Source organism: Chiloscyllium plagiosum, unplaced genomic scaffold (assembly GCF_037043375.1).
Source record: "Chiloscyllium plagiosum isolate Xiang-an unplaced genomic scaffold, Cpla_swu_hap1 HiC_scaffold_5, whole genome shotgun sequence".
NCBI lineage: Eukaryota > Metazoa > Chordata > Chondrichthyes > Orectolobiformes > Hemiscylliidae > Chiloscyllium > Chiloscyllium plagiosum.
In genome coordinates, this window is record NW_028270143.1 from 109,280,003 (window position 1) to 109,304,645 (window position 24,643).

Consider the following 24,643-nt stretch of genomic DNA (forward strand, 5'->3'; position numbering starts at 1 on the left):
AACTTGGAATGTGAACTATGCAAACATAGTTGAGTAGAGATCAGGGTGAGGAAATATGTAATCTCTTCATTAGGAGCTTGTTGGCTATAAATTGATATAAAACCTTTGCTCATCATAAAGACTTAGCTTTATGCCATCATCTTGATGTGTACATCTCCCGTGCATGCATGATTGTATATTTAAACCAAGGAAGCAGAGTCTCAACTGGTCTAAAGGGAAATAAAGGGTTAAATTCATCCTATTACAGCCATCACATGTCCAGGTCCTGTATCCAAATCTTTATACTCACTGGGTGACAAAGTTTTTCTTTACTTGACCCTTGCCTCTTTCGAAGATCACTTCGAATTTACATCCTCTTCTTTTTACAAGCAGAATCAAGTCAAAGTTCACCCTATTGACTCTAGCCTGCCCCACAAGATTGTGCAAATCATGAGAACGTCTTGGTTTTAAAAATCTCATGACAATTTTTAAATCCTTTCATACTCCTCGACATCTCTGAAACCTCATTTACTCTACAGCGTTCAGAGGCATCTGTGCTCCTCTAATTCTGACGTCTGCATCCCCAACTTAAACTGCCCCACCATTGACTGCCACATGCCCATTGCCGAGAATCCAGCTCTGGAATTCTCTCCTTAAATTTGTCGACCTCTCAGCTTCCCTTCCACCTGTAAAACACTCCTTAAAACTACCTTTTCTGTATAGTTCAGTATCATTTTTTGTCTTGTGATGCTACTGAGAAGTGCTTGGTGCATTTTTAACACAAGAAACACTTATTAGAAGGAACAGAGTTTTCTTTAAAAAGGACATGAGATGTGGGCTTTGCTGGCCACGCCCCATTGCAAGTTGCTTTTGAGGTGGTGGTGAGTAGACCAACAATGCCAACAGGGATTCCAGAATTTGGACACAATGACAGTCAGAGAACAGTGATATATTTCCAAGTCAGAATGAGGAGTGGTTTGGAGGGGAACTTGCAGATGGTGGCGTCCCCATCTATCTGCTACCCTTGTCGTTCTAGGCCATAATGGTCATGAGTTTGGAACTACAGTGCATCTTGTAGATGTGGTACACATTTTAAGTGTCAGTGTTGTGGGGAGTGAATTGAAGGATATGGTGCCAATCAAGTGAGCTGCTTTGTCCTGGATGGTGTCAAGATTCACGAATGTTGTTGGAGCCGCACTTTCAGGTCAGTTGAGAGTATTCCATCACACTCCTGCCTTGACCTTTGTCGATAATTGACAGGCTTTAGGGATTCAGGAAGCAAGTTACTCACCATAGGATTCCTAGCTCTGACTGTCTTGTATAGCCACAGTATTCACACAGGTATTGTCAAAAGTGACCTCCAAAATGTTGATAGTGGAATATTCAGCTGTCATAATGCCATTGAATGTCAAGGGTCAATGGTTAGATTCTCCCTTGCAAATGATTCACTGACTGGCACGAATGTTGCTTGCTATTTGTCAACTTAAACCTGGGTATTGTCCCGGGCTGAAATCAAATTTAATTGATGAATGTGAAAAATTTAACACAATTAAGACAGCTAAATATATCCCACTGAGAACAGACTAAGAGCTTAATGTCCACTGGCACCTCAGCACAGTCAAACCAAGGGTTTCTTAGACCAGCTTATAGAAAAACCTAGGGATGAAAAACAAAAGGGAAATCGTTAGAGGATTAAAGTGAAACTTTACACAAGGGTGCCATTTCCCTTCTCCTGTCAATCTTCCACCCTATCTTCCAGTAACTTTGGAATGCAAATCTAAAAACGCTTGGCACTCCATTCTACCTCTTCGAGTGGCCACTACTAAAAAGGAAAACAGTCAGCTGGTTATATAGCATCGGGCACATCACAAACAAATTCTATCTTTGCCCAATGTCCATGACACTTTCAGCAAAAATCACTGTACAATAATTACAACTTAGAGATTCTAAAATTAAATGCGGTGCTAACTTTGGTGCTGTAGACGAGTTAAGTAAACAGTGAACATCAATCCTGGGAATTTCCTCATCTGTAAGGTACAGCTATAAATTTGCCAAAGTCAACACCTTATGTTCTAATTGACGTTGTTGTGTTTGAAATAAGATTGCTAGTTTAAATGGCATAAATGAAAAAGTAAATTTTTAAAAAACTGCTATTCAAAGAGATTTGACACTCTTTAAAGTCAAGGTACCTCACAACAGGTTAAGTCATAAAGGTAGAAGCCATGGTTTTGGAAGTAGTTTAGTGGGCATGGATAGAGAATTGGCTTTGGGCAGGAAACAAAGTTGAGAAAAGAGATTCTTTTTCAGGCTGGAAACCTATAATCCATCGGGATCAGTGCTGGGATCACAACTGTTTACAATATATGTTAATGACTTGGAGGAAGGAAGTAAATGTCTTGTAGCCACATTTGCAGGCGACACAAAAATAGGTGGAAAGACAGGTTGCGGGAGGGACACAAATAGCTTACAGGGATACTGCCTGTCAGTAGAAGAGTTGGGACGTCACATTGAGATTGTACAGGACATTGGCGAGGCCATGTTTGGAGTACTGTGTACAGTTCTGTTTGTCTTGCTATAGGAAAGATATCAGGAAGGGTGGGAGAGTTCAAAATTAGGAGGCACAATCTCAAGGTGAGAGGAAAAAGATTTAAAAAGGGACTTGAGAGGCAGCCTTTTTTGTTTTACACAGAGGGTGCTTCACATGAGAATGAGTTGCCAGAAGAAGTGGTAGATTTAGGTACACTTTCAACATTCAGAGAAATTTGGATAGGTATACAAATAGGAAAGATTTAGTGTGATAGGAACCAAACACAGGCAAGTGGGACTAGTTTAGTTTGGGAAATTTGGTAGGCCTGGACAAGTTAGACCAAAGGGTCTATTCCATGCTGTATGACTCTACAACTCTGTGACAGGTCAAGCAAGTGGGCAAAAAGTTGAAAAATGAAATATAATGCGGGAAAGAAAGGGAGAACTAAGGAACAGAATATTATTTAAATGGAGAAAACTGCAACACAGTTAAGGTACTTGGACACAAAATACAGAAAGTTAGAACACAGCTGTAGCTGTTAATCAGGAAGATTAATGAAATGTTGGCCTTTATTTCAAGGGGGTTGGAGTACAAGAGTTGGGAAATCTTACTGCAACTGTACAAGGTGCTGGTGAGACCATTCCTGGATTACTATGAGCTGTTTTGATCCTCTTATTTGTAAGAAAACATATTATTTTCTTGGAGACAGTTCAGAGAAGGTTCACTAGATTGATTCCCAGCATGGAGAGATTACCTTACGAGCAAAGGCTAAACAGGTTGGGACTCTACTCATTGTAATTTAGAAGAATGAAACATAAAGGATTCTTAAGGGGCTTGATAGTGTAAATGCTGAGAGAATGCTTCCCCTCATGTGAGAGTCCAGGACCAGAGGGCATATTCTAAGAATAAAGTGGTGCCAATTTAGAGTGAGCCAAGGTTGATTTTACTTTGGAACTGCTTGCCACAGAGAGCTGTGGTGCTCATAGGTTTTTTTTGCGGGGAGGGGGGTGCAGAGTCCTTCTGTACATTTAAGGCCAAGATTGATAGATAGATAGATTCTTGATCAATAGGAGAAACAAGGGTTCCAGGGAAAGAGCAGGAAAGTGGACAGGAGGAATGACAGTCGGATCAGCCATGATCCTGCTGAATGGCAGAGCAGGCTTAAGGGGCCAAGTGTTCTTCTCCAGTTCCTATTCCTTATGGTCTTATTCTTCAATGGTATTTTTTGCTTCAGTTTCGCAAAAGCAGAAAATTAGCTGAAATTGAGTTTAACTGCAGTTTTCCCACATCTATGCTTTCTTAATATAAACCTGCAAGGTGCATGGATTTATAGACTGAATTTGTGGTGAGATAATTTCTTCAAGTTAGCTTGACAACTGAATAGCTTTAATACCATCTTTTAGTTATTTCACAATATAACACTCATTTTGGCGCAACATTTGATATTAAAAGAATTGAATTCTTACCTTTCCCAACATTCTTCCTAGAAAGTAGTAATGCCTGGTGAAGAGATCACCAACCAACATTTTTGCTGCAGGATTTGGATACAGAAGCCCTTCGTTTGTTGTTTTAAAAAAACCCTGGTTTGGGTTAAACCCAGTCTTGAGTAGTTCATTCAGAAATTCTCTGAATATTCCTCCACCATCAATCCCAGCTTCATCTAAACCATGTGCGTTTAATAGGTGAACACGTATTCGTTTCCTCAGGTCAGATTCTGAAAAACATTGGGGGAGGAGAAAAAAAATGTTGCTCCTCAACAAATTGGTATTTTCACAAATCACCGTATAGATCAGGAGGTTACTGCCAGAAAGACAGCAGTAGTTTCAGCAATCACTGCCTAAGATTGACAGAAACCTCTTGCCCGCATTTGCACAGTTAAATACACACTGGAAGCTGTCAGCAACACCTTGCCCCTCCACAGGGTGCAGTCTTCACAAACACTGACAGTGATTTGATCTAAGCTTCAACTCTTATGTGCTGTTCTCACTGTAAAAGTAAACTGAAAAAGTTATCTTCTGTTGAAATGAGGTGAAACTGAGTTGTAAAAATATACGGATGATAATTGTTAATCAAGCTCTTGCCTTGAAAAACTTATTTTAGAGGTCTGGACCATCAATCCTTCATTCAACCATACAAATCCATGCATTTCTAAATTTTTTTTTCTGAAATATTTCATCTACTTTAATTCTGTTCGCAAGCAGCAAAAATTAATGGTACACAAAATAATCAAAAAGCAACTGATAATAAGCGTAGTGTTTTTAGTTTACTGTCTCACTGTTCTTCAAACCAATTTTCTGTCCAGCCTGTTTGAGGATTTCGACTGTTTCTGCACCCTACCAATATCAAAAGACAAACCCCATATCATGAGGAAAATATTTGCCACACTGCACGTGACATTTTCACAGGAGCTTTCTGTATTATTACTGCTGACCAAGAAAACAAAAATCTTGGTTAATATCTTATACAGTCATGAATACATATTTAATACCTCTCAGACCTTCAGCGCTCAGTTGCTTCACTGTCCAAGAAAGACATTGATGAAAGGGCCATGCAAAATGTTAAATTTAACTGGCTGCAAGACATTGAATTAACATATAACCCTCTGCCACACTGCTCATATCAAAATGGTCTTAAGTCAAGTTCAGCATTAAATATTAAGAATGGCACAATCTGGCCTTTGCTGAGAGCACCAGGCAGATTTATTCCAAAGAGAGTGAGGTTTCATATTTTAAAAATTTGTTTCCTCTTCTGCCATCACTAATCACAATTATTGTTTCTAAAGAAAGGATTAAAAAGGTACATGATACAGAATCAATGAAATAGTTATATGCTGGCTGTGGAAAAAGCCAGAGAGATGGGCTAGTGGATAATTGCCTGGTTTTCACTTTTTATATTTTCTTTGTGAAGCAGATTGCATTCAAATTACACTATCCTAGGTTTCATTTACAATTACGACAAATGATTTTTTTTCTTGCAGAACTCTTTCCTCTACAAACCATATGAATTTCTACTTAGCGCAGACAGTTTGATTTGCTGCCAGAGGAGAGTTTTGCATAAAAGGTCCCAAGGGTGCAAAAACATTACTTTCTGAATGAATCTCGGCAATAAAAATTACTTTCCACAAATCATCTGCCTTCTGAAAGATGACCATTATTAGTAGCCATCTAAGAAGGAATATAATTAGACCTTGGCTTCAAATCTAGACATTGCAGAATTATATTTCCCCAGAATATCACTACCAATCATTGCAATAAACTGCAATGGGGAATTTCAAAATGGACTAATTCTAAGCTCCATATTAACAATGCAATTTAAACTATTGTTGTCACAGTAGAATGCAACTGCCCTAAACACAAACATAATGTGAGAACCACAGCTAATGATTTAATGTTTTCCTACTGTATGCAATCTTCTGGAAAAGTCTTGAATCAGTGGATCTGCACTGAAAATACAACAAAGTGACCATGTGGCCACAACAGGTTTATATACAAACGCAAAATACTGCAGATGCTAAAAATCTGAAATAAAAACAAATTGAGAACAAGAGCAGATGTGATAGCATCTGGTGACAGAGAAACAGAAAATGTGATCCTGAACTACTGGCACCTTTCATTTTAATTCTCCACACATTACTTTTAATTAAACCTTTACCTCTTCCAGGACTCATCTGAGCTCAACACTTGCCTTCATTTTCCTTTGCTGACCTTGGTTGTTGCCTCCTATTCTTACTTCTGCCTTTTGAACATTCTGCCAGTAATTTGTTTTTCATTCTTTCGGGGATTCTGGGCATCACCGTCAAAGGCCACCATGTTGTGGCAATCCTTGACTGCCCTGATGAAAATGGTGTGGAACAGCCTTCTTGAACTCAGTACTTGGACTACAGGGACACCCACAATGCTATTAGAAAGTTACAGGATTTTAACCAGGTGATTATGAAGGAACGGTAATGTACTATCAATCAGAACATTGTTGCAAAGTTGGGTAGAGTAATTGTAGATTGGGAGGAAGTTAGATAGAATTTGGTGTTTGTAAATAGGTGAAATGGGTAAAGCATTGTGTGATCCCTGTAAAAGATGGTGCTTTTTCTGTGCTGGAGTTTGCCAATACACACAGAGCCCAAACTGAAACATTTGTATTGAAAGGCCATACAGTTGGCAGGACAAGTAGCAATTTGTGTTTACTAAGACAATAGTCTTTTGAATTTAGCCAATTTGAACCAAGCCCTTTGATACCAAAGGCCTATTAAATTTAAATCTGATGGCTTTGACAACATAGGACCAATCCTATCGTAAGAAATATAGGTACGTCATCAAGAGTATAAAAAGGAGCAGTTGGAAAAAGACCAGAGCGAACAGCTCTCAACTCTCAAGAGAGAATCACTGCTTCTCAGTCACCTACGTGTTAAGGAAAGCACCATCTACATGATAACAGTACGAACAGTGGAAAGGATGCTCCTGACAAATGAAACGAGGGCAGAAGGCACAGAGCATTCCGGAAGACACATAAGCTGTTTGTAATTTCAAGAGACAAAACTCTATTTTTGTTGTATGAATGGGACTTGTATTTATTGGAATAGTGTACCAGTAGAATCTTGTTTTATTCAGGAATAGTTAGCAATTAGAAGGGATTTATTCGGTTTTCTAATAGTTTAGTTAAATTGTTCACTGTTAGAGTCAGATAACTAACTTGCTCCTTGCTGATTTTAAAGTAAGCATCAGGGATTTATTTTATTTAACCACTACAAGTAGCTGAGAAGCAGGTAATGCCACTAATAACACTTTTTTTATTTACAGATTATAGGGAGACATGCTCGCCTTTGGGTGTTTCAGTTTTAGTTCTCAGAAGGGGTCAACAACCACTTTATAAAAGATTGGGGGTTCAAATGCAGGATTTGAACAGTTTTAGGGTACAAAAGGTCACAGAACATTTAAACAGACTTGGGCACTCGTGTCCTAGATCTTTAAATAAAACTCAACTGAGTGGAAAATCTGTTTAATTTGCTTGTTGGTTAAATCAAATATGGGGAAATGGCTCTTAACATTGCTAAAGAGGTTTGCTGGTCAAAGATGCTTCCCAAATTTGCCAAGTAAGTTTAGAAAGACAGAAAAAGGTGACACTTTCAGAATTAGCAAACAGGCTAAAATTGGGTTTAACTAGGGATAATATGAAAGCTCGAGTTCGCCAAGCATTTAGGTATTTCACAGAAACAATCAAGTGCAGTGGAGTTAGAAAAAATAAAATTGCAAATGAGACAATTGGAGTTAGAAAGTGAACTTAAGGAATCAAGAGAGAGAGAAGAAAAGGAACTGAAACAATTTGAATTGCCGTTAAAAGCAGAGGAAAACAAAAAAGGAGAGGATGGCCCTAGCAGAAGAGAGAGAGTTTGAACTTCAGAAGTTGGCAATTAGACAGGAGAAGGTTGGCTCAAAAGGATGGAGATGAAGGTAAGAAGGTAGTCATGATGAGCAAATCTATCATATCCAAACGCTTGTTGGGGATCTGTTTAAAAATATCCGAGCATTGCCTAAATTTGACAGAAGAATGTGACCCCGACATCAAAGACATCTCAGAAATGACTCCGACTCCTTGGCATCATGGTAGCCCACCAATACAGTAAAACAGCAGCTAATGAACTTGAAAGACCCTATACAGACAACAAGCAAAATTAATGTCATTTACAAAATGCCTTGCAAGAACTGTAACAAACACTACATTGGACAAACAGGCAGAAAACTAGCCACCAGGATACACGAACATCAACTAGCTACAAAACTACATGACTCACTCTCACTAGTGTCCTTACATATGGATGAGGAAGGACACCACTTCCGTTAGGACAACACATCCATCCTAGGACAAGCCAAACAGAAACATGCATGAGAATTCCTAGAAGCGTGGCATTCCAACCAGAATTCTATCAACAAACACACGGACTTGGATCCCATTTACCAACCCCTGAGAAAAAAAGATCAGGAAATGACATCAACAACCCTAGGAAACTCAAACATATAAATAGAAGGGGGCTACACCACCAGCACTTTATTCAGATGCTCACTGAAGATGTTACCTAGTATGGTGATGAAACGTCTGAAAACAAACCTTCCAGCTGAGCGAGCAAACCTACATCCACTAATCCTATTGTTGAAAACGGTGATAAGTCATCAAGGTATACAAGAAGGGAGCAGTTGAACAAAGACCCCAGAGCTAACTGCCATCCGCCAGCGCGAACAGCCCTCAGCTCTAGACAGTCATCTATATATTAGGGAAAGCACCATCTAAATAATAACGATACCAACGGTGGAGAAGACATTCCTGACAGGAGAAACAACAGAGAAGGCTCAGAACATTCCGGAAGATATGTAACAAGACTGTAATTGAGAGATTAAATTCTATTTTTGTTATGTGAGTGGGACTTGTATTTATTAGAATAGCGTACCTTTAGAATCTTGTTTTATTCAGAAAGCATTAGTTAGAAGGGATTTATTCAGTTTGTTAATAGTTTAGTTAATTTGTTCACAGTTAGATAAATAAATCATGAATTGTTTTGAGAGAGAGAATCAGGGGTTTATTTTATTTAACCACCGGATGTCGCTGAGAGGCAGGTTATACCACGTTTTACACTTTTTAAAAAAAAACATGATAGGGCAAGACACTCCTCTTTGGTTGTTTTGATTTTAGTTCTCAGAGAGAAGTCAACTTCCGCTTTATAACATCAATGAAGCTTTTGTTATTTTCTTCTCTTATGCCCATCGCCTTCCATCAACTAACTGCTTAATTCTCATTTTCCATCCCATCACTGACCCCTTTTTCCTGTTATCCATACACACCCTCCCCCACACTTAATGCTCAATACCTATTAATTCTCTAATTTCTCCCTGGCTCTGATGCAACATGAGCTTGAAACATTAACTGTTTTCTCCCAGAGAAGTTGCCAAATCTGAACATTTACAACTTTATTAATTCTATTATTACATGTCTATGCTCCACACAAGCCTCCTGCCATCATACTTCTTCACACCCGATTAAGATGTCACTTCTTTCTATTCACGTATCCCTTACTATGCCTGCCTTGAGTGCATCTGTTAACGGCCTCAACCAATGTGGTAGTTAACATCACATTCTCACTGTTCGTATGACAAGTTCTTTCTGAGCTATTTGTTGGATTCACTGATGAGCGTGTTATACTTGTGATCCCTAATTTTTAACTCCATGCAAGACAAAACAACTCTATATTTGCCTTCAGTTCTGACGAAGGGTCATTAGACTCTCAATGTTAATACATTTTTTTCCCTCTCCACATGCTGCCAGATCTGCTGAGTTCTCTTTATTTTGAAATTCTAACCTTAAACAATTCACAGGATTTATATGTAAACAGAAATTGCTGGAGAGAGTTATCTCTTAAGAGAACGAAGAGTTCATGTTTCTCCAGAACTGGACCTGAAATGTTAACTTGGATTTCTCTTCAGGGATGCTGCTAGATCTGATGAGTTTTCCAGCAATTTGTTTTTGTTTCTCATTTACAGCATCTGAAGTTCTTTCGGTTTTTACACAAATAAAGCTTTAGCTGGCAACAAGCAGCTGACACAATTGGTCTATTGGTCAGTCTACTGATGTAGACTTTACTTATGACAAAGCACTCCTGATTGCCAATAACTAATTTCCAAGTATCTAAACTTCTTGGTAGTTTGAATGGCTGAAACCAAAATCAGACCTCTGGAGTTATAAGAAACTGTTCTTGCTTCGCAGTAAAAAGCATCTCAAGCCTAAGGTAGCCAGTTTATTTCTTTTTCCCGGTTGCTATAAACTGTGATTTTTAATTGATAAGTCACTTTTATAAGTCACCCTGTGCCTCCTGCAAACAAGTATCTGGAGAAGGAAGATTAAAAAGCATTATTCTGATCAGCACTAGAATCATTTCAGCAAACCCAGCATACAGGGTGAAAAGGAAAATTGTTGAAGAAACTCAGCAGGTCTGGCAGAACCTGTGGGGGGAAAACACCGTTAATGTTTCGACATTAACACTTTCCCCTCCACAGATGCTGCCAGACCTACTGAGTTTCTCCAGTAATTTTGGATTTTCTTTCAGGTCTCTGGCATCCATATCGTAAGGGACCATTGAAATACCTTCCCAATCTTTTCTTCCACTAGGAGGAGAAAGTAAGGTCTGCAGATGCTGGAGATCAGAGCTGGAAATGTGTTGCTGGAAAAGCTCAGCAGGTCAGGCAGCATCCAGGGAACAGGAGAATCGATGTTTTGGGCATAAGCCCTTCTTCAGGAATCCACTCGGCACACCTTTAATTTATTGTCCCTGTCAGTTTGTATTAGATGCACGCAGATGGGAAATTTAGAAGACGATTAAAGTTTCAACTAGTAAGAGTTCTCTGCCAACAACCCTTAATTGTTTACCTGTAGCTGGACTCTATTTCTATACTTAACAATAAATGGTCATTAAGTATAGAAATCTGTCAGCCTGCATCTAAAGCACAGGCAAATAAGGACCTATCAAAACCTTACGCTTTTTTGACAACTCCAGGAATAATGGGATTTGATTTCCAGCATACTCTCTCAGCGAGATGTGACACATTAAAAATTAATTTATTTAAACTTCAAGTAATCTGGTTGTGAGTGTAAACTAAAACCCTTGAACGATACAGTTCCATAACAATTCATACTTTCTTTCATATTTATTCATCAACTAATGTTATTATTTGTATATATTAAATGAATGTTAGAAAATAGTTTTTGACGCATCGCAATGATTATCCCTACCTGCACAACAGCATAAGAATGTCAGAACATTTTTATAATGTAATACATTTGTACGAATCCTACTTTGCACTCTGGTTTATTTTCTTCCAATCAAAATGAATGAGGCTACATTACGGCTACAAGAGTTCTAAACTTTACTGCTGTGATCAACAAGGCATTTCTATTGGAAGAAATAAGCCATCACACTAAACAAGTCCACAGAACAGAACAGAACAGTACAGGACAGGACAGCATAGGCCCTTCAGCCCTCAATGTTGTATTGACATTTTATCCTACTCTAGGATCAAACTCACTTATATACCCTTCATTTTCCTGTCATCCATGTGCCTATCCAAGAGTCACTTAAACGTTCCTTAAGTATCTTACTCCACCACCACTGATGGCAGTGCATTCCATGCACCCATCACACTGTCGAAAGAATCTACCACTGACATCTCCCCTAAATCTTCCTCCATCACCTTAAAATTATGCCCCCTCATGATTGCCATTTACACCCTGGGAAAAAGTCTTTGGCTATCCACTCTATGCCTTTCATCATCTCATTCACATCTATCAAGTCACCTCTCATCCTTCTTTGCTCCAAGAGAAAAGCCCTAGCTCCCTCAACCTTCCTTCATAAGACATGCCCTCCAGTCCAGACAGCTTCCTGGTAAATCTCCTCTGTAGGAGAAAGTGAGGACTGCAGATGCTGGAGATCAGAGCTGAAAATGTGTTGCTGGAAAAGTGCAGCAGGTCAGGCAGCATCCAAGGAGCAGGAAAATTGATGTTTCGGGCATGAGCCTTTCTTCAGGAATGAGGAGAGTGTGCCAAGCAGGCTAAGATAAAAGGTAGGGAGGAGGGGCTTGGGAGAGGGGTGTTGGAAATGCGATAGGTGGAAGGAAGTTCAGGTGAGGGTGATAGGCCGGAGTGAGGGTGGGAGCGGAGAGGTCAGGAAGAAGATTGCAGGTTAGGAAGGTGGTGCTGAGTTCAAGGGTTGGGACTAAGACAAGGTGGGGGGAGGGTGGGGAGACACGCATCTCTATTTAACACTGATATTTTTGAACTGTATTCACAATTTTAGTCTACCTACGGAAAGAAATACTCTCCCAGTATCTACTCTGTCATGTCCTCTCAAGATTGGCCGTTTTATTGAAGTATATACAAACAGATCAGAGAACTGCAGATGCTGAAAATCAAAAACAAACATCAATTGCTGGAAAAAACTAATTGCTTCCGAACAGATCACTGGGCCTGAAACATTCATTCTGCTTTCTATCCACAAATGCTGCCAGACCTGCTGAAATTCTCCTGCAATTTCTGTTTTTGATATATATTTCAATTTTAGTATCACTCAACTCTAATCAGTATAGACACAACTTAGTCAGCCCTTCATTCAAAAGTTTTCTATAAGAGCAAGTTCAACAAAGAAAGCTCCAATTTGCCAGTTTTAGACATTCTAATGTCAAGGTTCAGATGTTACTGACTGCATCCAGTTGTACTCTTCAGGTGACAGTCCATCCTGAACCAAAGGTGCATCAATACCATTGCTGAACCTACACTTACAATGTTAAATCTGTTTTTTACCTTGATCAGCTGATTCTCACTACGTTTGTATTTAATTTGGTGGTTTATTTCAGCACCATGTGTCCAACTCTGTCAATAAAGTCAATTTAAATACACACTTGTTCAACATATTTTGGAGAAATGGAAGTGGAAAAAATGCTGTTCTCCATCTCACCTACCATTTTCTGGTGACAGCTTGTCATATGCATCTTCATAGATATAATTGCGCCGAATTGTCACATTAATTCCATCTAAAAACGGCCCCTCTCCTTGCACATCTTGTTTGTCGGCAAAGATCAATCTTTGAAAGATCTTAAAAATAAATCACCATTAATAAAATGAAGGCAGATTGACCAAAAAAAGTCTGCAAAATTGACATCAATTTTGTCATTTTCATATTTGAATTAATTACATTAGTACAATTTACATGCAACAAGTTATAACTAAATGTATTTAATTGGTCATCTAAGTTCCTTACACAATGACGTACATTGCGACACACTCAGAATTGCACTCTCCCTAACATGACAAAAGTTCACACTTGCGTAGCATTTCATTTAAATTGCTAAGTCTTGTTTTAATCATTTTAGAACAGCAGAAATTTTAACATTTTTTTTATTCAGTTAAAAAAAACTAAAGTCAAATTATTTTCTATGCCACTTAAACACTTGTGCAACTGTAAACAGTAGGCTGTAAATTATGATGATGAGCAACTCATCAAAATCTTCCCTCCATCTCCAATTCCCACCTTCAATCAATTGCCAAACCTTAAACAGACCATTGTTCGCAGCAAACTACCCAGCCTACAGGACATCAACTACAACACCATGCAACCCTGTCACGGTAACTATGGCAAGACATGTCAAAGCATAGGCATGGCTACCACCAATAGATATGAGGATACCACCCATCACATGTACATCAGGTACTCATGTGACTTGTCCAACGTTGTCTCCCTCACACACTGCTGGCAAGGATGTCCCAAGGCACAGTGTATTGCCAAAATCAAGCAGATGCTACGACAATGGACGAATGAACACAAACAATCGCCACACAGGGATGCTCCTTCCCAATGGAGGAGCATTTCAGCAGTCAGTCAAAGGCATTCAGCCTCAGACCTTCGAGTAAACATCCTCTAAGGTTGACTTCCAGCCACACAACAACACAGAATTGCCAAATGTAGGCAGATAGCCATGTTTGTACCATAAGCACGGCCTCAACCGGAATCTTTCGAGTTCACGTCACACTACAGGTGACCCCACATGATATCCACACTGACACACTCACACAGACCCTCTTTCATACACACACACACACACACACACACACACACACTCTTCCAGACATAAACTCCCTCACACATGTGCACACACACTCAGGCACATGCACACTCTCTCATACTTATACTCCCTCACATTCACACCCTCTCAAGCACACACACACACCCAGACACTCTATCCCCCCTCATGCGCGCACACACAAATCTAAGGGATGAATGTGCATTTGCAGATACATTCTATTTTGTTCAAAAAGCACATGATCTGCAGACAATCAATGTGGCATTTTATAAATTCCTACTTTGGAAATTGAACCAGTCTGGTTCCAGGTTGAGATACAAACAAACTTAAACATCTTTCCGGATAACAAATCTAAAACCTTCAGAAACAGTGTTTTCTCCTGTTGCACTACAACCCTGTGTCATGTGAGTTTTGACTTTGTCCACACCAGTCTAACATGAGCATCTCGAACATTGTCAAATATTGTGAATACGTAAGGCAATATTACTGCTAACAGGCATTTTCAGGATAGAGTTTATTGGATAATAGTATTTACCTTAACTCGTTCTTCAAACGGAACAACAAAAGGTAGTTCTGTTAAAATGGCAAGATGACGTTCTTCAGATACCGATAATTGAGCTGGCTCCTGCCCAACTGAGAAAATATAACAGAAAAAAAAGCAGTAGCCAAAGTTTCATTAATAAACTCAAAAAAATCCAACACAGAAACCTGACACAAACTGCAGGATCGACGAGGCGGCGGCTGGGAGAATGCAACAAGCCAGGCAGCATCAGGTGCTAGAGAAATCAACGTTTCAAGTGTAACCCCTGTTCAGGGCTTGGGATGCGTGTAAAGGGAGCTGCAGATGAAGGGAGTGGGGGCAGGCTGGTGAGGTGGGCATATGTGAAAGCACAGGGAGAGAGTACAACCTTCCCCCTGTCTCCACCTATCGCCATCTCACCACCCACTGCCGCTCCCCACCATGCCCCAACCCCCCACCCCATCTGCAGCTCCCCTTTCACGCATCCTCTGTCCTGAACACCCAAAACGTAGACTTCTCCACCTCCTGATGCTGCCTGGCTTACTGTGTTCTTCCAGCCTCCTGCTTGACTACCCTGGATTCCAACTTCGGCAGTTTTTTTTGTCGTGAAACAGACTGTTTGACAGGCAGAAACATTCATTTGCTGCATCAAACTTAATTACCCTCATACAGAGGCATACCCTCGCTGTCTCGCGTTTCAATTATTATAACAATGATTTCAAAAGTGTTTCATTGATGGTACAAACCTTTGGATATCCTGACATCATACAGAGCACTACATGGATGCATATCTTATTTCATATCCTGTCATTTTCCTTTATACATTTTTTCTTTTGAGACAACTAATAATTTTCAACAATTACTGACTGCATATTCAAAGAACACTACATACACAAGCCTCCAAGCAACTCAAAAGCAAAATACTGCAAATACTGGAAATCTGAAATAAAAATAAGAGGAAATATTCAGCAGGTCAAGCAACATCTATGTGCATAAAGGAGAGTTTATACTTGAAGTCCATGGCTTTCATCAGATCATGTTGTTGCACTCAATAGGAAACTGAGCTAGGCGCACAGTACTGCTGCATCTTTCCCATCCATGGTTGGATTTGGACAATTTCAATTAAATCTAGTATTAACCCAATCTGAAGTTAATAAGAAAAGTAGAAAAGAAATCAAGTTGGCAAAGGCTCGAAATAAAGATTAAGGAGGAGAGAAACAAGACTAAGACCAAATAAGAAACAAAGAGAAAAATCATAGGTGGTAAAAGCACTTTGTAACCAATGGAGCACATTTTGAAATGTCACTGTAGTAATGCAGGCAACGTAGCATGGCTTTTCCACACATGAGAATAGTGCAAGTAACTGAAGTAATTGTTCTTTTAGAACACAAAAATGGCAAAGTAGTAATGGGAAACTCAAAAGGGCAGATGCACTAAACCAATATTTTGTTGCTGTTTTCACAGTTTGGGGGGGGGGGGGGGGGGGATAAATTTCTGGAATGGTATAAGAAGATTGGAAACATGCTAATGTGACGTCTTATAGCTGGATTGGAGAGTTGGCAAAGAAATGGCAGATGGAGTTCAATCCAGGCAAATGTGAGGTGATGCATTTTGGAAGATCCAAATCAAGAGCAAACTATACGGTAAATAGAAAAGCTTGGGGAAAATAGATGTACAAAGAGATCTGGGTGTTCAGGTCCATTGTACTCTGAAGGTGGCAACGCCGGTCGATCAAGGCGGCATATGGCATGCTTTCCTTTACTGGATGAGGCATTGAGCGTTGGCAGATCATGTTACAGTTGTATAGGAGAAAGTGAGGACTGCAGATGCTGGAGACCAGAGTTGAAAAATGTGGTGCTGGAGAAACACAGCAGGGCAGGCAGCATCCGAGGAGCAGGAGAATCGACATTTCCGGCATAAGCCCAAAGAAGGGATTCTTGAAGAAGGGCTTATGCCCGAAACATTGATTCTCCTGCTCCTCAGATGCTGCCTGGCCTGCTGTGTTTTTCCAGCACCACATTTTTCAGCAGTTGTATAGGAGTTTGGTTCAACCACATTTGGAATACTGTGTACAGTTCTGGTTGCCACATTACCAAAAGGATGTGGATGCTTCGGAGAGGGTGCAGAGATGGCTCACCAGTATGTTGTCTAGTATGGAGAGCACTAGCTATGAAGGGAAGTTGAGTAGATTAGGATTATTTTCACTAGAAAGATGGAGGTTGAGGGGGGGAACCTGATTGAGGTCGACAAAGTCATGAAAGGTATAGACAGGAAAAAGCTTGCAATCCACCCTATCCACTCAATAACCAGAGGTCACGTGTTCAAGCTGAGGGGGAAACGTTTAAGGGAGATATGCATGGAAAGTTCTTTACGCAGAGGGTGGTGGATGCCTGGAATGCATTGATAGCGGAGGTGGTAGAAACAGGCATGATAGCATAATTTACGATGTATCTAAGCAGGGTGGGGCAGGGTGCAGAGGGATACAGATTCTTAGAAAATAGGCGATGGGTTTAAATAGTGAATCTGGATCAGCACAGGCTTGGAGGGCCAAAGGGCCAGTTCCTATGCTGTAAGGTTCCTTGTTCTTGGTTCTTTATTGCAAAAGGACTGGCTTATAAAAGTAAAAATAAAAAAGTGTTGTTACAACTATAAAAGGCACTGCTGAGACCACACCTGGAGTTGTGTGTCCAGTTTTGGTTTCCTTACTCGAAAGAGGATGTGGTGACACTGGAGGCATTCTGAGAAAGTTCATCAGGTTGACTCCAGGGATGAAAGGACTGTCATACGAGCAGTTGAATGGTTTGGGCTTGTACTCACTGGAGTTCAAAAAAAAAATTAGGGAGGGGATCGAATTGAGGTACATACGTTTCTAAAGGGGATTGATAAGGTGGACACTGAACACAAATTCCTCATTGTGGGACAGTCTCGAACAACAGATCATACATAAAGAGTGATAGAAGGTAAGCTCTGAGATGAGAAGAAACTACTTCTCTCAAAGGGTTGTGAATCTGTGGATCTCACTATCCCACAGTGCAATGGAGGTGGAGTCAATCAACAGATTCAACAAAGAAATAGACTTAGTTCTGAGGAAAAGTGGAATAAAGGGCTATGGGGAGCAAGCAGAAAAATGGAGTTGAGACCAGGAGAAGATCAGTCAAGATCACGCTAAATAGAGGAGTGAATCAGAGGGCTGAATTGCCAATTCCCGCATCAATTGCTATGCTCCAATGTACCAAACAATGAGATAATGGGTACGTAATCAGTTTTGGGTGTTGATAGCAGAATAAATATTGGCCAGGAGACCAAAGTTAAATTTCCAGCTTTTTCCCAAAAGCATGCTGAGAGATCTTGACAGCTACCCAAGAAGACAAAGTCTTATCTCATTCAGGGTCGTACTTCAGTTCTGCACAGGAATGTCAGCTTTGATTTTTATGCTCAAATCGGGGAGTGGGACTCAAATCCACAACTTTATGGTTTAAAAGTGAATGCGACATGCAGAGTCAAAACTGATAGCTAAACAGGACCAAGAGATGATTTAAAAAGGGCATCAGAATGGAACTAGAGAGAAAAAAAAAATCTTTGGGTGCACGTACTGAAACAAAAAACAGTTGCGCAGTCAGAAACATTTGGAACAGTGAACAATGTGTCCAGAGAAATAAAAACAACGAACAAATTCATCAATGATGAAAAACGACAAAAGTAAAATTATCGAGCAATTTCAAAAAGGTAAAATATATATATATAGACCAAAACAACCATCAGGATGTACACATGAAAGTCAAATGTAATGTCAGTAAAATAGCAGAAAAATCATCTGGCAGAGAGACTAACATGATGTAACATCACTAAAAGAATAGGTCAGAAAATGAGAAGACGACATTTAAAATAGCAGATGGTGGGATGACAGTGCAATCATTTATAAAACCAATCAAATAGAGAGGAAGCAGCTTCAGGTAGGAAGGGATTACATTCTGCCGCCCATGTCAACCTCCACATATCAAAACACTTAGCAAGATGTAAGAAGCATTCTTGTATAAAGATTTTATTCAAAAGGGAATAATGCCAGGACTGGTGAAGAGCTAAAGTGATTTTTATATGTAAAATTGAAATTAGTCGAAGTTCATGAAACTATTGACCAATTAACTTAACATTGGTGGTTCAAAAGATAATGCCATTCTTATTTCATGAGACATGGATATTGCTGGCTTGATTAGGATTTATTGCCAATCCCTAATTGTCCAAGCGAAGTCAAGAGTCAACCATTGCTCTGTGCAAGACACTGAAGTCTAATGGAGCTGTCAGCACAGATTTCTAAAAGGAAAGCATTATCTCAAGGAACCTGACTAAATTTTCATGAAACTGAAAAAGAATCACAAAATTTCAATTATTATATAGCAGAAAGAGACCATTTGTTCCATTGTGGCTATATGAATTCTATTATCTAGTGCCAATCTCCAGCCTTTTCCTCATACTCCTGCTATTGGGTCATACTATTATGACCCAAAAAAACATTTGATTCCCCTCTTGAATGCCTGAATATCTGGAGGCTGTATATTCCATATCGTAACAATTCTGAGTGAAAAAGGTTTTCTCACGTCATTTGCACATTGCTTTAAATCTACCCATCATGTTCCTGTTTCTTTTCCAAGCAGAAACAGCCTCACCTATCTATTCTATCTCACTAATGATTGTGAAAACCTTAATCAGATGTCCTGTCAGCTTTCTTTTCTCCAGACAGCAAGTCCCAACTTCATCAATCTATCCTCATAACTAAAGTTTCTCACATCTGAAACCAGTTGAGTAAATATGTAACTAAATTTCAGAGAAGTACAATAACAAGGCATCAGTAAGGGGGGGGGTAGAGGATAAACTGTTCAACCTCCTCGCGAGAGTACGAGGTAGCGCCAATACAATCATCGATGTCGCGGAGGAAAAGGTGGGGGATGATGCCAATGTAGCTCCTCCCACCCTGCCCGCTGTAAAAACATCATCCCATATTCCCAATTCCTTCGCCTCTGCCGCATCTGCTCCCAGGAGGACCAATTCCACTACCGATCGGCCCAAATGGCCTCCTTCTTCAAAGACCGCAATTTACCCTCCGACGTGGTCGACAATGCTCTCCACTGCATCTCCACCACTTCCCGCACCTCCGCCCTTGAACCCCGCCCCTCCAATTGCCACCAGGACAGAACCCCACTGGTCCTCACCTTCCACCCCACCAACCTCCGGATACATTGTATCATCCTCCGTCATTTCCACCACCTCCAAACAGACCCCACCACCAGGGATATATTTCCCTCCCGACCCCTATCAGCGTTCCGGAGAGACCACTCCCTCTGCGACTCCCTCATTAGGTCCACACCCCCCACCAACCCAACCTCCACTCCTGGCACCTTCCCCTGCAACCACAAGTAGTGCTAAACTTGCGCCCACACATCCCCCCCTCACCTCCCTCCAAGGCCCCAATGGATCCTTCCATATCCGTCACAAATTCACCTGCACCTCCACACACATCATTTACTGTATCCGCTGCACCCGATGTGGTCTCCTCTACATTGGGGAGATAGGCCACCTACTTGCATAACGTTTCAGGGAACACCTCCGGGACACCCACACCAACCAACCCAACCGCCCCGTGGTTGAATACTATAACTCCCCCTCCCACTCCGCCAAGGACATGCAGGTCCTTGGCCTCCTCCATCGCCAGACCCTGGCCACACGACATCGCGTGGAAGAGCGCCTCATCTTCCGCCTAGGGACCCTCCAACCACACGGGATGAATGTAGATTTCTCCAGCTTCCTCATTTCCCCTCCCCCCACCTTATCTCAGTCCCAACCCCCGGATTCAGCACCGCCCTTTTGACCTGCAATCATCTTCCCGACCTCTCCACCCCCACCCCTTTTCCGGACTATCACCCTCACCCCCTTCCACCTATTGTATTCCCAGCGCCCCTTGCCCAAATTTTTGTGTGGTGGAACTGAGAGTGTTAATGATAGCAATGCAATTCACATTCTATGTAGACTTCGGTGAGTATTTTGTTAAGGTCCCTATTGGCAGACTGGTCAATAGACTATGATATTCAAGGCAAAATGGCATGTTGAATCCAAAATTGACAAGCCAGTAAGCGGAGAATGATGGTGTGGAGGAGTTTCTGGGACTGCAAGTTTGGTTTCAGTGGGGGGTTCCATGTAGCTTGGTGCTTAGGCTGCTGCAGTTTTTGATGTACATTAATGATTTGGACTTAAACATTGGGGGTATGATAAAGCGGCTTGTGGATGATAAGAAATGGGTAGTCTATTAAATGGTGAGAAGGATACCCATACACTTAGCCTCCTGCAGATTAAGTCCTGTGAAAAAGTTAACAAAGCAAGGGAGTACACTATGAATAGGATATCAGAGGGACATTGGTGTGCATATCCATTGGTCCCTGAAGGTAGCAGGGCAGTTAAGTAAGACGGTTATGACAACCTGTAGAATACTTGTCTTTATTATCTGATGCAAGCTGAACTGCATCAATCACTTTTTGGGCCACAACTGGAGTACTGTATAGATATGGTCGCCATATTAGAGCAAGCATTTGACTGCACTAGAGAGGGTACAGAGGAGAATTAGCAGGGCGCTAGTTGATCTGCAGGCCTGAGCTATGAGGAAATATTAGATGGGCTAGGGCCGTTTTCCTAAGAGGGATAAAGTTGAGAGGGGACCTGATAGAAAGTGTATAAAATTATGAAGGACATAAGTAGAATGGATAGGAAGGCATTTTTTCCATTAGAAGAGGGGTCAGTGACCAAATGGCATAAATTTAAGGTAATAGATAGAAGGCTAAGAGTAGAGTGGGGGAGATTTTTTTTCACCCAAGGTGTGGTGGGAATCTCAAACACGCTGCCTGAAAGAATGATTGTGCCAGATACTCTCATAACATTTAAGCAGTAGTTATATCTGCACTTCTGTTGGCTTAGCTTCTAGAGTTAAGGGCCAAGAGCTTTCTTCAACGTGCAATGGCTTACACCGAAATTATGCCCACTGGTCCGATATACTCCAAGGGAAACAATCCACCCTGTCAAAGGTAATTACCCTAATTTAAGCTTAGCCTAGTTGTTTCTGACCCAAGTTCCTCTTTCTGTGTTATTTTTAAAATGTTGAAAATTAAAACTTGCAGTGAATCTTAGGTACGGACAAAGAATAAAGACAATCGGGGTATTAACATTGACTATAATATTTTGCAGAAAATATTTACCAACTAGATTTTTTTCCTTAAATCAATTTTAGTTATTCCTTCACAAAGGGTTAAAGGCATTTAAACAAAAATTGCCTGTACAGCAAAGCTAAACCACTATCGTACCACTAGACCTCAATTATTCTGGTCAATTAGTCAATTTTATCTGCATTTCTCCATCAAGTTTCTATCTTTTACAAGAAATATGTTCTCTACTGGTCAATGTAGTCTATTTATCATTCTAGTTACTGCCATTTAAGTAAATGAGAAAGGCCAAACAAACATAGCCATATGTGCCTCAACTGTACTTTCACACTAATTGGTTTTATTCCATTTGGAGTCAAGTGGCATTAAACAAATCATACACACATTGTTATCTGCTTGCTTCACACGGTACTGCTAGTTGAATTAGATTCAAAATTCAAGACATTTAATATTTAGGGCCTAGTTCCAGAACTCTGAAGACACTCAGAAATTTACCGAGACTGATAAAATAAAACTAAAATTAATTGAAAATAGTGATAGTTTATAAAGATTGCTAAAAGTTTGGATACATCGTTGAAGAAGCTGTTGCTCTTTCTTACTGATCATATTAGATGCCTGCTGCATTATTAATAAACATGTACATTTGTATGCCCACTGTAAAACAATTCAATTGAATAGACTAATTCACAACATTTCACTAATAGAGTTTCTTTAAATCAAAACAAAAAAATCTTCCAAATTAGACTTAGCAAAAAGGAGTTTATAATAATACACTGCCATTAAAACTGGACATTTTTTCTTCACAAGTTCAAAGATTGATTAAGGACAGGAAACCCCATTAGATATTATAATCCATTCATTCAGCAAAAATTCCAAAGCTCCACTATTTCAAATTAATTCTCAAGCAATTCTAACTATTTTACTTCCACATACTGGATCATTACATTTGCTAATCACTTGCTATGTAAAAATCAGCTCATACTTAGAGCTTTTAAAATGTCGAGGTTAGTTCCAAAACGCTTCACATCAGCCAAAAGTGGACAAGGCGATTTTAAGAGTAGTTTATAAACTAAATTTGAAGAAGCGTAGATCTATAAAGACAGTGATAGGCTCAGCACTAGATTTCTTAATTTGTCTTTGGCTACCTTCAACATGTGGAAGATTCTTTCTGTTAGCCAATCTGGAAAACTCTTGGGGCCTCTCTCAGAAACCCATTCCTTTCCCTACTTAATAGTCTGAAATACACAATTTTGCAAATCTTAATTCATTCTTATGGATAGGGATCAACCCCATGACTTTTCCCTACATTGCCTGTGTCAATCACAGCAGTCAGAACTGAATACATCGTAATCTGATCAATGTAGGTTAAACACAAATTCTAGAGTTCAAACAAGTGGCCAAAAACTTGGCAAATGGAATTATAATATGGGAAAATGTGAAGTTACACACTTGGGCAAGAATAATAGGGGAGTGAAATATACAGGGCAACCCCCATATCCGGGGGTCCAGTTTCCATGGTTTCAGTTACCCACGGTTTACTGTGGCCCGAACATATTCTCAGGAACATTCAGGAACCAGGGAGCTGCCAGAACGGTATGTTTCCTATTTAAATGAATGGGTTCGCTCTTATCCGCGTTTCGGGCTTCCTCAGTAGATCCCCCTGCGGGTACCGGGGCGGGGGGGTGGGGGGGACTACTGTACGACAAAGTTTGTTTTAACTGGCATCTTATGAACCGGCACTCTCAATAAACCGGCAAAACATATGTATCTCAAACACTAGAAGTTTACTGTATTATCACGATCTACCATGATGTCAAGAAATCAGTTTGAGGATGCAAGTGAGAAGGCTCTCTGCTAGCAAGTTTATTTTAGCAAAGCTGCATTATTATTTAAATGATTTATGCTGGAAATAAAGGAGAACAGTGATGTGTTTACCCCCTGCATTATGTTTTTATTATTTATTGTGTGTGTTTTTACACAATTATGTGGACCTCTTGATGAACTGGAATATTTGACCAAGTTGCACATTCCTGGTCTCATAGGGGCAGGTTAATAAAAAGTTGGCTGGATTTTAATTGGATAAAGACTGCAGAAAGCTGCAGCAGAGAGATTGTAAGTTCTTTTGCATAAATCACAAAAAGCTAACAACTAAGTTCAGCATGTAATCGGGAAAGCAAATGGAATATTGACCTTTATTTTAAAGGGAATGAGATATAAAAATAAGGATATTTTGTTAAAACTATACATGGCATGAGTTAGATCGCACCTGGAACTCTGAGCAGTTTTGGGGCACTTATCTTAGAGAAGCTTTACTGGCATTGGAGATTAAACTTAACAACTTTAACACTGTTCATAGATTGAAAGAAGCAGCAATAACTATGTCTGGAAGAAACTGTTAAGGGGCAAGGACAAACAGACCTAAGGGGCAACTTTTTCCACACAGAGGGTGGTGCGCGATTGGAATGGGCTGCCAGAGGAAGTCGTGGAGGCTAGTACAATTGCATTGTTTAAAAGGCATCTGGATGGGTCTACGAACAGGAAGGGCAAGGAGGGATATGGGCCGGGTGCTGGCAGGTGGAACAAGATTGGGTTGGGTATGTGGTCGGCATGGACAAGTTGGACTGAAGGGTCTGTTTCTGTGCTATACATCTCTATGACACTTACTGTTGGTTCCACGTCCTTCTATTTTGGATGAATAATCAAGAAAGAGTCATATAGTATAGAAACAGACCTTCCAGTCCAACCTGTCCATGCCAACTAGATATGCTAAATATCTCTAGTCCCATCTGCCAGCATTTGGCTCATA

At 40.2% G+C, this 24,643-nt stretch overlaps 1 protein-coding gene across 3 annotated transcripts in view; it reads right to left on the bottom strand.

The window, feature by feature from the left end:
• The window catches only part of ube3c (ubiquitin protein ligase E3C), a 184,578-nt gene that overhangs the window by 55,509 nt on the left and 104,426 nt on the right, over nucleotides 1-24,643 (bottom strand). For all 3 annotated transcript variants that reach the window (XM_043690704.2, XM_043690705.2, XM_087987558.1), the window contains 3 exons: nucleotides 14,651-14,748; nucleotides 12,997-13,129; nucleotides 3,973-4,220 (listed from right to left, as the gene is read on the bottom strand). In XM_043690704.2, coding sequence (XP_043546639.2) covers nucleotides 3,973-4,220; nucleotides 12,997-13,129; nucleotides 14,651-14,748 — 479 coding nt within the window. The remainder of the gene's footprint in view (nucleotides 1-3,972; nucleotides 4,221-12,996; nucleotides 13,130-14,650; nucleotides 14,749-24,643) is intronic.